General features: G+C 38.9%; 1 protein-coding gene across 2 annotated transcripts in view; it reads left to right on the forward strand.

Moving 5' to 3' along the window:
• pccb (propionyl-CoA carboxylase subunit beta) overlaps nt 1–15,196 on the forward strand; it is a 41,084-nt gene that overhangs the window by 25,439 nt on the left and 449 nt on the right. Inside the window, exons 7-14 of one of the 2 annotated variants that reach the window (XM_039761589.1) lie at nt 1,415–1,523; nt 2,485–2,605; nt 3,794–3,875; nt 3,989–4,112; nt 7,004–7,111; nt 8,072–8,172; nt 10,075–10,173; nt 10,622–10,721. In XM_039761589.1, coding sequence (XP_039617523.1) covers nt 1,415–1,523; nt 2,485–2,605; nt 3,794–3,875; nt 3,989–4,112; nt 7,004–7,111; nt 8,072–8,172; nt 10,075–10,173; nt 10,622–10,721 — 844 coding nt within the window. The remainder of the gene's footprint in view (nt 1–1,414; nt 1,524–2,484; nt 2,606–3,793; nt 3,876–3,988; nt 4,113–7,003; nt 7,112–8,071; nt 8,173–10,074; nt 10,174–10,621; nt 10,722–15,196) is intronic. The other variant, XM_039761599.1, reaches the window with a different exon arrangement.

Below are 15,196 nucleotides of genomic sequence, written 5' to 3' on the forward strand. Positions count from 1 at the left end.
TTCATTGCCCGTTTCGGCAGCATCTTGGGGCTTTAACCCTTAAAGTGCCACATACTTGGGGGGGGTTAATGCATCCCTGGACACCAAATACTGTTTTGTTGCACTTTTAAGTAAACGTCAGTTCACAAAGAAAAAGTGAAATTTTAATGGAACACATTTTTTTCATGCAAAGAGCATCACAATTATCATTTTACACTGATTATTTTACACACTGCTAATTTAACTGTAAAAACTATTTAAAAAAAACAACTGGGACAATATGTACAAAGTGCAACTGACGCCATGGATGAAACTCCAATAAATCACTGAGCCAACTGCGCTTAAACTGGCTATACGCAAGCACACAGAGGTAAGCGCTGATGTTGGCAGGCTAGTTTAGTGCAGCGGCTCAGTCCCTGGGACAGTGAGGCTGCAGGGTGTCGCACTTGGGTCACAGAATTGCACAGAAACACAGGAGACTGTAGAGACAGGAACTTCACAAGGGACTGGCAGTGGTCATGAGCTGGCTGCTCAACGAATGTATGGCACTGACTGATCAGCTCCTGCGTGCTCACAAATGGCACTGGGAAATGACTATAGCCGGTTGTGGCGGTTTAAAGGTTTAGAGGAGCAAAATGGAAAGGATTAACACTACTTTCAATACTGCTAACATCTCACTCCAGCCAGTCCTTACTCTTGACTCTCATTCAAACGTTTCTACACTTAAACCAACAACTAACATTTTCAGTTGTCCATTTCTCTTTCTTGCAATCACGAGCGTAGGAATTTACAGACATTCTGCACATGAACGATGTAAAGCCGTACAGCAACCATTATATCTGCATTAGTTTGCATCTGTCTGACAAATTGTTTTATTCATTTTGTGCATGCAGTGCATATTTAGGGTAGATATCTGTGCATACCCATATCTGATTTGGATCACTTGTAAAATTAATTTGAAAATTAAAAAATCTGATTTAGCAATTGTTTGCTAGATTTTCAATAACTGCATCCAAAAATATATAATGCAGTTAATTAATATGGGGAATATTAAATTGGAATTGTGCACTAATGTTACTTAACGGTTGAACATTGGAATCATTAACGTTTGTGTGAAAACAAGTTTTATTAAATTAATGACCTGTTATTTGCATTATCCAGATTACCTGCAAGAAATATTGTAGTTCAGATCAAATACACACCCATCATATGTGAAAAATAAAGGATTATCTATCTGTAATGAGGTCTCCTTTATTATTTTGTGAGAAGTCACTTGAAAGGTTTTTTTTTTTTTTCAGCGTAACAAAATGCATATTAAGTTAATTTATTTATTAATTTCAAATTGCTAATTTTAATATATTGTTAGTTTGGAAGTGGTAATAGGATGTACATCTGTTAAAGTAATTGATTTTTGTTTTTGTTGTTGTTTATGCAGGACACATCGTACTTATTCATCACTGGTCCCGATGTTGTGAAGTCTGTTACAAATGAGGATGTAACTCAGGAAGAGCTTGGTGGTGCAAAGACCCACACAGCTGTATCAGGTAGATCACCAAATTGAAAAAGTGCTCTTTAGACAGGCATTACTCATATGTGACACCAACACGGTATATTCTAAAAATTCCATTTCATCCCTTATTTACTACTTCTCCTCTCTGCTATGAAGCACTTTTCGTTTCTAAAGTATTTTAGAAACGCTATCATATGTTGTGGTATTGTCAAACCTTATTTCTGTTTAGACAAAACAGTGGACACATACAGTAAGTGTTATTTTAAATTTGCATGGGGCTATGTATTTACTAGCAATTTCGTAGTCCTTGGTGAACTGAATGAATTTGTGTGGTAAGTAGTGTATGATTGTGTAGGCTGACTTCACTTTTTGTGTTAATGTTAATGTAGGTTACCAGTTCCGAAGTTCCATTTTTGTTAACACCATCATTAAAGGTTTTTTAAAATCGGAATGCAAATTGTCAAAAGGTCTCTTTGTGCAGGTTATTGATAAACTGGATTTAGCATTCTTGGCTGTCAAAACACTTTCTTACAATGGCTCCAGTATTTAATTAGCTGTAAAAAGGACAGTAGGCTTATGACTTTTAATGAAAGGCCTTTTTTTCAGTGTGTTCTTGCTTATAAAAAGATTTAGTAAACATGGCTAGTTGTTTAAAATAGTTTGGGTTTTTAGCTGCATGTTTCTTTTTATAGTAGTGTTTACCAGATTTAACTGAAGCCTCTGTCTGTCCATGTTTTCTTTTGTACAACCCTAACCCTAACCCAATGCATTCTCTGGTGAATATTCACTTGATAACTAAAAATGGAAACGCAGCTTAAGGAGCTGGACTGCCTTCAACTAAATACAGTCACCATACATTCCAGGCCTTTGGAGAAGGTGGGAGAGAGCAAGCAAATTAAAAGTTGTGAGAAGACTGTTAAAGGGAGATGAGTTTATGCCCATTTCTGTTGGTGTATTCCCTTAATACTGAAATAGTGTTGTTGCTTTTCTTTAAGGGGTTGCTCACAGAGCATTTGAAAATGATGTAGAGGCCTTGCTTAATCTGAGAGAATTTTTCAACTTTTTACCTCTCAGCAACAAGGATCCTGCTCCTGTAATGGAGTGTCATGACCCAAGGTGAGAATGCACATTTTCTGAGTGGCCATTTATATTATTATACACGATCAGGTAAATAATAACTATGTTAAGTACTTTTCCCCTTGTGTAAGTAGTTTAACATCAGCATATACTGTGTATGGATTACAAAACCGCCTCCTCTCGCTGCTCCTTTAGCTTCCTGTACTTGTTAATTCTGTTCTATCCGAGTATCGGATGCAAGCACAGTGTGCCATGTTTGTGTTGTTTGTCAATTCATCAATGGTGATCAGCCTAACTGACACCATCTCTCAGCTAACTTTGGATTGTCTTCACCAAGACAGGAATAAAATGTGTAGCAGTTGCAGTTGACAGAGGTGCTCATTTCTCAGATAGAGTAACATAATTCGTCAGTTTAACACTACCAAGATCCAATCTGTAGGCTGAGTATTTCCAAAAGATGGTTTTATAAATGCATACTTTCCAGTCCATTTAACATTTCAATAATAATGTAATTTATCTATATCAGGTTTTCTTTAAGCACATTTAGATATTTTTGATGCATAAATTGCAACATGAATTTGGAATATTTCCTGTCTAATAAATGAAAGCTACATACATGTGTACAACTGCTGTGGATTTACAAAAGGGGCAAAGGAATTTGATAATAAACCCAGAATGAATTCTGTGCAACATATGCTTGATGATTCCATATCATCCCATCTTCCAAGTCTGTTAAATCATGAGCAGGGTTGTGGAGGGACAAGGCGCCAGTCCCAACACAGGGTGAACTCGCATGCATAGACTTGCACTAGGGCCAATTTAGCGTTGCCAGTCCATCTAACCTGCATGTCTTTGGACTGTGGGAGGAAACCCATGGGGACACTGGGAGAACATGCAAACTCTACGCGGGGAGGCCCCAGGATGTGAACCATGGCATCTTTGCTGTGAGGCAGCAGTACTACCACTATGCCAGCTGTGCTGTTCAATTCCTTATCACCTGTTGATCTAGATTTGACAGGTTACACAAACTCTCAGTTGAAATGTGCAGTGAATTGGGGAGATTGTCTGTCTGTTAGAGTGTGGGGTGTTGAGGGGGCTTGGCCTTGCCAACAGAGTATTTAGATTTGACCTGGGGGACAAATTCTTACAGACTATTTAATGATCCCTGTTCTACTTGCACTGGCTGGCTCATACTAACTGCAAAATTGTGTTATATGTGTTGTTTAGTGACCGTCTTGTTCCTGGCTTGGATACTGTAGTGCCATTTGAATCCACAAAGGCTTACGATATGCTAGACATTATTCATGGCGTAAGTAAATTTAGCCTGTGCTTTCTGTTACAATGCTGTGTTCTGTGGTTTTTAATCTTTAAAATTGAGGATCACTGTTGAAAGTTAAAGTGTACTCTACTTTATCTTTGTAGATTGTGGATGAGAGGGATTTCTTTGAAATTATGCCCAACTATGCAAAGAATATTGTTGTAGGATTTGCCAGAATGAATGGTCGGACTGTTGGAATTGTGGGAAACCAGCCAAAAGTAGCATCTGGTAAGTGTGTTAATCAAAAAATAGAAGTTACTTGGCATAGTCACCTTTTATCTGTAGGTATCCTATGAATTTTTCTAGTTTTATCTTGCCTGCTTTCTTTCAGTTCCAACAGCCAAGTTTAAACTTTATATGTCAATATACAAATAGGTGAATAGTGGAATTTGTGGTACAATTCAAGTTTGAAGTTTATGAATTTCTAGTAGCTTACCTTGCATCTTACCTGATGAAAAGGTGTAAATTTGCTTGACTTCTCATTCTTAGCTGTATGTAGCGTATAATATTTAGAAGTCTTTGGTAACTCCACTGGTGATGCTAATGCTGTATGATATATGCAGTGTAATTCATAAGTAAATTCAATATTTGCTATTGCTTAGAAATTATATATTACAAATGTGTTTAATTGCAAGGAAAAACATAGTGACCGAAGTGTGCACTGTGGTAAAGGCAGAGGTAGAAGAACACAGTTTGCACTGCATTTTGGAAGACTTTATCAAAGACAGTATTAGCATAATGTTTGTTTGTTTGTTTAGCCATTGTCTTCCAAATATGTGGAAAATGTTTTGTTGTGAACTAGGATTGAGCCAATGATGGATATCGTACATTGTTGATTAGCTCCAAACATTTGCAGAAATTTTCCTCAAAGCAGGAAACTGTAGCGGTCTCCTCTTTTTTTCATTTTGCCTCCTCATAAGGAAGCTGTCAAGCACTCCTAATCGCAGCAGGAGTGTGCCTGATGAGTGTTTCATGCACAAAGTTTGAATGGGAAGAGCTGCTGTGGTGCATTGTTTCTCGTTCTTTACGATGCTTTCCTTAAAATGACTGTTCACAGTTGGTACGCAAGTTGGATTTTTGTTTTGACCGTCCTAAAGGGTCTTCTGAAGTTGCTCATTTGCACGATGGAATGTCAGCCTCAACGGTGGATGACCGGTTCTCAGACTAATGTAACTTGTCAACAACGTTACAATATTAATACTTCACCATCTGTTTTCCTAACTCTCTTACCCTGGGTAGGGTTGTTGGTCAGCTGGAGGATATCCTTGTGCTGTGGTATTTTACATAACCAATGTAGTCAGATTTAGGCGCTGGACAAGGAAAGTAGCGGCAAAGCAGTGCTTGTTCGGTCTTGCATGAGTTGCTTGAAGTGGACCAGTACCAGCAGAGTGCGATGCTTCACGGGGATCTCCACTCCCTTCAATATAATATACTAATATGCATGTGCTACGACTTCCAAAGGGATGGCACTGCCCCATTGTGTAAAAAAAAAAAAAAAAACCAAATGGAAGGAGGAACAAGACACTAACTAAACAGATTACTGCCTGGAGTGTGGTTTAGCTTCAAGCACTGCTCATGAGAGAATAAATCTGAAATAAACCAATTCCATTATAGATCAAAGCAGGCCTTTACTTTTTTGTTTTTTAAAGTGGATTTAAAGTCAGTGCTGTTGTCTTCCTGCATGCACATCAAACTCGTACTGCCAATAAACACTCCGTGTAATGCATTTTTTGTGGCATGTCATTTTTACATGATAAGAAAAGGCAAAAATATGTGCTATAGCTCAGCCACAGTGAAGCAAAATGAAATGCAATCTTTTTTTCTCTAACTCTGTGAAAGGCAACCTTTTTTGAATTGCGGCGCACGAAGTCCAAACATTTTCTTTCGCAGCGCGCCTGAGGGACTGCCCATAAATAAAGTCATGACGACACAATCTATGGACAATCTCCAACAAAAACAGTTAATTTTAAAAGTTTGGAAGACATTTTATTAATAAAGGAGTCAAAGGATAAATCTTAAATTTAATTAATGTAAACGTTGATTATTTTTCAGCACATGTGAGATTCATGCGAGGAACAATTTTCGAAAGACAGGCGCGCATTTTCTTGTCGATCATTTTGAAGTCTCTCACATTTCTCTCGTCAGCAAGAGTCGAAATGTAGTGTTTGTATTTTCTCGTTCTATATTTGCTCCTCCTTCTGTCCGTACAGTGAGCGAGATCTTCTAACAGCAAGACTTTTGAAGTCTCACGAGATGTGTTTTTGACACCGCTGGTGGTGTTATGATGAATGGTGAACAGCAAAAATTTTAACTTGCATTCAAAATTAAATACATTCATTTATTCAACAATCTGATTAACCATTATCTGTTTTTCCAACATAAAATATATTTTTTAAACATTATCTTTTTTAATCAACCAAAAGTTAAAAAAAAATAGCAATTTTAAATATTTTACAAAAGTTTTTGTGGCGCCCCGCACACCGGTTGCATGACAATGCACTAAGTTATGGTAAAAGGAGAACATCTGGAGAAATTGTGTTTGAGTGAGTAAAATTAATTAATAACTTCTAATTTCCTGTTGGTAGACATTTATTCAGATCCATTGTTATGAGAAAGATTTAATTTTCGAGTTTCATGCCAGTATGGCATTGTGGTTTATAGCAATTTCAAATGAACTAAGAATGAATCACCTCACAATCCTCACAATTATTTTCCCAGTTACCACTGCATTTTGCTGAGTTGCAGCAATCTGTGAGACAACAAAATTAACTCTCATCTCTCGAGCTAAAACGCCTGCACTCATTTCCCCTCCCACCGCCCACTGTAGGTGCTTTTCATGGTACAATGGTAGAGCAGCTAATTATTTGTTATTTACAAACATCTCCAAGTGTGAGCAAATGATGGTATCATAAATCAGTGTTTTGAAATGACAATATGAACTTTTTAAGGCATCACATAGCCATATTATGAATTGCACTAATAGATCAATTGCTGCCTAATTATTTGGCTTTGGTGAAAAATTATAAAATGGACAAGGTTGTCGAATGAGAAGAGATGGTTAAGATGTAATGGTTTCTTAGGGTCACATAATAAGCAGCAAACTGTGGACTACATTTCAGGTTGTTTGGACATCAACTCTTCTGTGAAAGGTGCTCGTTTTGTTCGGTTCTGTGACGCCTTCAACATACCTATCATAACCTTTGTTGATGTCCCAGGGTTTCTTCCAGGTAAGCAAGGAAGAGTTTTTTGGTAAATGTACCTATTTACAAAAACGGCCACATCCTTTTTACATGACTCCTTTTCTTTTCTTCTATTAGGCCAGATCTATTTAACTAATTTTTGAGTATTCTTTCTGCATTAAAGTAGAAAATGTTTGTTTGCTCATGCTTTTTTTTTGCATTAGCCTTTTGTTTTAAACTTTTGTCTGGTGTTTTTCACTTTCTACTGCTTCACCTGCAGTCATATGTACAACAGCATGTTCATTGAAATCCTTGTGTTCAGGCTGCTCTAGGGGCTGGCATAGCTCTAAAGATGGCCAAGTTCATCCATCAGGATAATTTGAATTATGCCGTTCACATTGGTGAAAAGTTCTGGATCTCTGAGTCAGCCACTTGCTCCTCTTGCATGTAAATGACGCCTAAAGCAGCTCAATAATTACAACCTAGGAAATGTTTTTTAACACATAACCGTTTTCTTATTTTTAGATTACAGTACTACAGAATGTGTTTTTTGTTTTGTTTTATTTATTTAAAAAAAAAAAAGTTAATGAAATCAAACTGTTTTTTAATTCAAATCAGTGACTGTCCACCACTGTTTAGAGTGATTTTTTCTTTTTATGAAATCGACTGACATTTGTTAGCATGGGCGTCAGGTGATTTTAGTTGTTAGTTTAGGACTATGAACATTTTATTTTAGACTGATCAACTTGACTAAATTAGTTTTCTGTGTAGAACCTGAACTGTTAGGTTTCACTAAATAGGAGGCTACATGCAGATGAACAATATCCCCGTGCAGTGCTGATTATACAGTTCTCGGTCTAAGGTGGCCCCCATTCTTCATGTTCTTAAATTAGCACCCTGCTCCACTTTTATGCTGTGCATTACACAATGAGTTCATGCAGATTCATTCTACTGTGCCCTCTCCATTTCTGTAGTTGACCTCTGACTGTATGTTATCATGACTTGCAGGAACAGCACAAGAATATGGAGGCATCATCCGACATGGAGCTAAGCTACTTTTTGCTTTTGCTGAGGCTACTGTGCCAAAAATTACAATTATCACACGCAAGGTAAAGATTGTATTTTTTAAGCGAATAATCAATAACTATAGGGTGGTCCAGATCTAATTATGCAATTTTCATTACGCTATAACTTATTAAGTTTATTACATAGAAAATCACGGACCATCGAGAAGTGTGAGAACTGACAACCTGAAGAATCGTCTTCACGCCAAACTGGAATCGTCCCTGCATAAGTCAGTCATCCAGACGATCTGGACCACCCTGTATTTAATATTACTGTGCTAGTGCATGCGGATATCAAAAGCCAACCATCACAGAATTGTTTTCCTTTAGGTCCTGATAATCGAGCTCTTTGAATGCAAATGTGATATTGTATAAACCTCCATGAACGTTCATGGATCTGGCCTATGTGACTATGTGAGCGAGCTGGACTGCTAGCTCTTCGTAAGATGGCGGTGTGCACTCTCCACCAGTGGGCTGAAGGGCACAGTCCTGATGTGGCACTTTTGTGAATTAAATTGACACCGTGACCGGAGTGGAGCTTGCTCCAGTTATTTTACTAGGATACTCTTAACTTTTCATTGTACATTCCAGATAATAGGTTTGGGGTGACCATTTAAGACTCTGAATGATGAAATACGAGTACCTCTTCCATGCAAGGGGCAGGCATCCCATTCTGACCTGGGCTTTCACATAAGGTTCTGGCCTCTGTAATCAAAAAATACATTTTGATGAATGAATGAAAGAAAGCAAGGCAACTGTGTACTGTGTTGGTTTTTTTTTTTTTTTCCTCTCTTCTTACATAATTTGCATGCAACATAATACCCCTGCAGTTATTAAACATGATTATATAATAAAAGATATATATACCACTACGTACTATAAAAATGTATACAATACATACAAAGATCTCCTTATATAATTCGCTACTGTGGTTGTCTAGGATTTTAAATCGCCTGTAGCTCACAAACCGTTTGACCTATTGGCCTGAAATGTGATACACATATACTACGTGATGATTGCCCTCCAAGGAGAAGTATCAACTCTCGGCAGTGGCCAGCAGGGTGGCCATACAGTGCATGCATACGGGCGCCGTTCTCATCCCTACCACCGTCAGTCACTTCCTCTACCTCTTCATATCTTAAATCATTCTTGAGGTAGATTGAAGACTTAAGTGCCAGCTTAAGTGAAAAAGAAAACGTACTAAGGAACTGCAACACAAACACTGACTTAATCAGTTTTAATGTGAAAAGATGCCAACGAAAGAAGAGAAGAATTGGGCCTCTAGGGTGGAGAAAAGAAGAGCTGCTCAGGAAGGAACAAGCGCATCATCCTCTGAGCAAATGAATGCTAAACAGAGAGAGTACGAAAACTAGGAATGCTCCAGTAAAGTGTATTCACGGCACGTTGTCGGTTAGTGCGCCGTTACTGATCACATATATTCAGCTCATCAGAAATAGCACTAACATTCACAGTGGGTTAATAAAAGTAATGTGAGCACTGTGCTATCTCGTGACCGTTTCTCTACATGCACATTTAAACTTGTAATTTAAAGATTATTATTAATTGAACCAGAGTCTATATACTGTACTTATCATAGGTTCTTTTTATTTTAGCTTAGAAAGTAACATTTGTATAGTTGTGGGTGTGCAGAGGGCCTCGCCTGAGACACTGTGCTCTGTGTTGACCATCTAGCTGGGCAGCTCTGTGTCCAAACCGCACAGGACACCACATGGTTGTAACTGATGCTGCAAATACAGGCGCCTGATCCAGTGATGCTAAAATTTTAAGCAGGAAATCCGTTTCTTTTCAAATTTTACAGAAACATAACCTGTGTGTGTGTTAGGGGAGTTGTTGGTCTTTATTTTTTAATGATATTGAATTGTTATATTTAGCATGAGCTGAAGTCCTCATTGTTTGTTTTGGGTGATGTTACTCTGTTTCACTTAGGCCTATGGTGGCGCTTATGATGTAATGAGCTCCAAACATCTGAGGGGAGATGTGAATTACGCCTGGCCATCGGCAGAAGTAGCTGTCATGGGTGCAAAGGTAAAGTACTTAACGGAGGAGACGTGGATTGCTGCCTGTTTTTGTTCTGCAGTATGTCTTAGCCAGCTTCTGAAGAGGATTTTTCTATTAAATGGGATAGTTTGGCCTTTGATTGTTAAACCAGTCAATACAGTTTAATCAGACTGTGGACTGTGTGAAAAAAATCTTTTTTATGTTCATAAGAGTTAATTTGACAAAGGGGAAAACTGATGTTTTTCTAGCTGCTTTTGCCCCTTTAATAGCACAATTATGAGTGGAGTTGGTAGAAAATTTGTGTGTAGGGAAATTATAAAGTATACAAATGTAAAAAGTGATTTTTCTGTGCCTTGTGATGTTCTAGTTTGTAAGACTAACAGAACTGGTCAAACAGATCTGTAGCTGTAGTTCTTAACATAAGCACTGCTATAATCCAATTCATGTATTCCAAATATTTTTGTATTATTCCCAGGGTGCTGTACAAATCATCTTCAGAGGTAAAGAAAACCAAGCGGAGGCTGAAGCAGAATATGTTGAGACATTTGCAAATCCTTTTCCTGCAGCCGTGAGAGGTATGGGTTTTTAGTGACTGTTTCAGGGCACCCAGAACTTGGGTTTCATGCTTTATGGCAGACTAGCAGACCATCCACAAATGTGAAATAGTTACTGGGTTAAACTTAACTTGTTGTGTCCCAAAAGATGAGGAAAAATGGATGTTGTGCTTTTGAGCTTGTCCTAAAAAATTCAACAAAAATTAAGGCAGCGTTCTAAAAATATTGCAAATACAAGATTGGACTGCACCAAATCCAGTGGGGTGGGGTGGAGTATGGCATGTAGACGTGAGACAATACACTTTTTCCATGGTACAATTCATATTGTGAGTTAGACTTCACAAGACAATATTCTCATGATGTTACAACATTCGGAAAATTCAGACGAGAACAGGCTATTCAGTCAGATAATGCGCACTGTTCCTGTCCTCTTAATTCTTCTAAAATAAGACTTTCAAAACTCAACTTGATGTTATCGTCTGCCACACTGCTTAGTAGCTTGTTTTGTGTCTGTGGTTCTCTCTGTGAAGAAAAACCTTCCTAATGTTTGTTTGAAAATTACCTTAAGTTAAAAACTGTGTCCCTGTGTTCTTGATGAACTTATTTTAAAGTAGAAGTTGCAATCCACTGCTAATTCCCTTCATAATTTTAAACACTTCAATCATGTATCCTTTTGCTTAAATTGAAAAGGTTCAGCTTTTTTAATCTTTCCCCATAATTTATTGCCTGTAGCCCTGGAATCAGTTTAGTCGCACTTCTCTTTCTAGTGCCACTATTTCCTTTTTGTAACCAGGAGACCAAAACTGAGGCCTTACCAGTTTGGTTTAAAGCTTGAGCAGAACACCGGACATGTACTCTAAACATCATGCTATATAAGTTAACATTCTGTTAGCCTTCTTAATGGCTTCTGAACACTGCCTTGCAGTTGATAGTGTTGAGTCCACTACGACACCTAAATACTTCTCATAAGATGTACTTTTGATTTTCAGACTTCCCATTCTGTATTCAAACCTAACATTTTGACTTCCTATATGTAATACTTTACCTTTACATACATTAAATTTCATCTGCCACAAATCTGCCCAAGCCTTGTATGCTGTTCCAGTCCCTCTGTAATGATTCGGTGGATTCCAGATGATCTGCCAATCCAGCTAGCTTGATGACTTCTGCAAACTTAACCAGCTTGTTCCTTCTATTCCCATCCTAATTACTTATGTATATTAAAACCAGCAGCATCCCTATCACTTTCCCATGTGGAACACCACTCCTAACATCAGCCAATTCTGACAAGGTTTCTCACCCCATAACCCTCTGCATCATGTGTTTTTGTCAATTCTGTACCCATCTACACACAACACCCTGAACTCCCACCACCTCTTCTGAACCCCTACGGACTTTTAGTAAAACTCCTGTTCTTGCCCTGTGTTCTTCAGTCTTTTTTTTTTAACTCTTTTAGGGTTGAGGGCGCATGTCGACTAAAGTCGACATCCAGGGATAGAGGGCGATAATCAGCTGTTAATGGCGACAAATCTCACTATCACGTCACAGGCTTTCCCTCTGTGCTTGGAAGAATGTTAGACTCGTTGACTCTGCAACTAATCCTTGCGTGTGCGTGAGTTGCAAAATGTAAACAATGGCAAGATGGCATCGACATGTGACAAGGGAGCGAAGCAAGTGCAGAAAAGAAAACACTCGGCAGACAATGTTTTGCGCATTATCGCGGAGTCGGACTCTGATTTTTCAGAATCGGATTTTATTGACAGTGATCAGGAGATCGAGCAAGAGAGTGAGAAGCCGGCATCAGCTGGTCAAACACCAGCCGATGCCGCGCCAGTGGATCTGCTGCCAGTTGAGCGCTTCGCGCAGCCGATGCATCTACGCCAAGGTTCGCGTGGGATAAATACACAGACATTGATCCGTTGAGAGCCAATATGGCTGCTGGACCACAAGACAGCATGGCTTGCTGTTGGACACGACAGATCACCAGCTGCTGCTTTTCAGCTACCGTCAGACGAGATAAACAGGTAGGCAGAGAAATTTTTTGAATCGCGGGCTGCGTTTGCATCGCATTTTCATTTTTCAAAGTGTAAACCCACAACAAAAGACGAGATGAAGCAGTACCTTCTGAATAGTCCCTGTTACCGCTGGGAGGTGATCTACTTCCTCACGTGTGAAGACTCCAGAAAACTGCCAACTTCGATCATCTGCTATTTCACGGTCTGTTTTTCATTCCTGTGGCACTTCATCCCCTCCTTGTTCTCACATCCACGGTTCATGAGAGCTCCAATAACTACAGCTTCCGCACTCGGTAGCATTTGAAGATCTCAGAAGAGCTGTTGCAATACAAAGATAACATTGGTGCTTTGCATGTTCTAATATTTAAATTTGAAATCGAGCCTGTGGACGCAGTTGTGAGTTTATGAAACTAGATTGTGATTTACCATCCTCGTCTGTGGTCGTGACTCGCTGAAAGTGCATAACCTGCGGTCACAGTCCACTGTCCTCTACAATGATGTCGGTGCACACCATCCTGTACACAGTTACTAATGGTTCTGCCAACGTGAACTGTGTTGGTGACGTTCTACCTTGGTTCTAGTTTTTCAGTGAGATTTATTTTTAATCCTCTTCTTTTAATAAGAGACTTTCAGTTGTCTTTATGGTTTTAATTTAGACATACAGTGGTGTGAAAAACTATTTGCCCCCTTCCTGATTTCTTATTCTTTTGCATGTTTGTCACACAAAATGTTTCTGATCATCAAACACATTTAACCATTAGTCAAATATAACACAAAATGCAGTTTTTAAATGATGGTTTTTATTATTTAGGGAGAAAAAAAATCCAAACCTACATGGCCCTGTGTGAAAAAGTAATTGCCCCTTGTTAAAAATAACCTAACTGTGGTGTATCACACCTGAGTTCAATTTCCGTAGCCACCCCCAGGCCTGATTACTGCCACACCTGTTTCAATCAAGAAATCACTTAAATAGGAGCTGCCTGACACAGAGAAGTAGACCAAAAGCACCTCAAAAGCTAGACATCATGCCAAGATCCAAAGAAATTCAGGAACAAATGAGAACAGAAGTAATTGAGATCTATCAGTCTGTTAAAGGTTATAAAGCAATTTCTAAAGCTTTGGGACTCCAGCGAACCACAGTCAGAGCCATTATCCACAAATGGCAAAAACATGGAACAGTGGTGAACCTTCCCAGGAGTGGCCGGCCGACCAAAATTACCCCAAGAGCGCAAAGACGACTCATGCGAGGGGTCCCAAAAGACCCCAGGACAACGTCTAAAGAACTGCAGGCCTCACTTGCCTCAATTAAGGTCAGTGTTCACGACTCCACCATAAGAAAGAGACTGGGCAAAAATGGCCTGCATGGCAGATTTCAAGACGCAAACCACTGTTAAGCAAAAAGAACATTAGGGCTCGTCTCAATTTTGCTAAGAAACATCTCAATGATTGCCAAGACTTTTGGGAAAATACCTTGTGGACTGATGAGACAAAAGTTGAACTTTTTGGAAGGCAAATGTCCTGTTACATCTGGCGTAAAAGGAACACAGCATTTCAGAAAAAGAACATCATACCAACAGTAAAATTATGGTGGTGGTAATGAAATAGGCTGGGGTTGTTTTGCTGCTTCAGGACCTGGAAGGCTTGCTGTGATAGATGGAACCATGAATTCTACTGTCTACCAAAAAATCCTGAAGGAGAATGTCCGGCCATCTGTTCATCAACTCAAGCTGAAGTGATCTTGGGTGCTGCAACAGGACAATGACCCAAAACACACCAGCAAATCCACCTCTGAATGGCTGAAGAAAAACAAAATGAAGACTTTAGAGTGGCCTAGTCAAAGTCTTGACCTGAATCCAATTGAGATGCTATGGCATGACCTTAAAAAGGCGGTTCATGCTAGAAAACCCTCAAATAAAGCTGAATTACAACAATTCTGCAAAGATGAGTGGGCCAAAATTCCTCCAGAGCTTGTAAAAGACTCATTGCAAGTTATCGCAAACGCTTGATTGCAGTTATTGCTGCTAAGGGTGGCCCAACCAGTTATTAGGTTCAGGGGCAATTACTTTTCACACAGGGCCATGTAGGTTTGGATTTTTTCTCCCTAAATAATAAAAACCATCATTTAAAAACTGCATTTTGTGTTTACTTGTGTTATATTTGACTAATGGTTAAATGTGTTTGATGATCAGAAACATTTTGTGTGACAAACATGCAAAAGAATAAGAAATCAGGAAGGGGGCAAATAGTTTTTCACACCACTGTACGATACGATATACGATATAAGGCCACATCTTGTGTTGGCAGTATTTTTGTATTGTGAAATTCCATTCAACAAAATTACGTCTCCTGCCTAATGCTGTGCATTGGCAAGGTTTGCTTATTTAATAATAAATGGCCGTGCAGTTTTCAGTGGAACTTGCTAGAGCTGCTTAAAGCACGTCGGTGCGGGAAAGTGGCCCGTGCAGCTGCGAAAGTAAAGTT

This window comes from Polypterus senegalus, chromosome 1, assembly GCF_016835505.1.
Source record: "Polypterus senegalus isolate Bchr_013 chromosome 1, ASM1683550v1, whole genome shotgun sequence".
Taxonomy (NCBI): Eukaryota; Metazoa; Chordata; class Cladistia; order Polypteriformes; family Polypteridae; genus Polypterus; species Polypterus senegalus.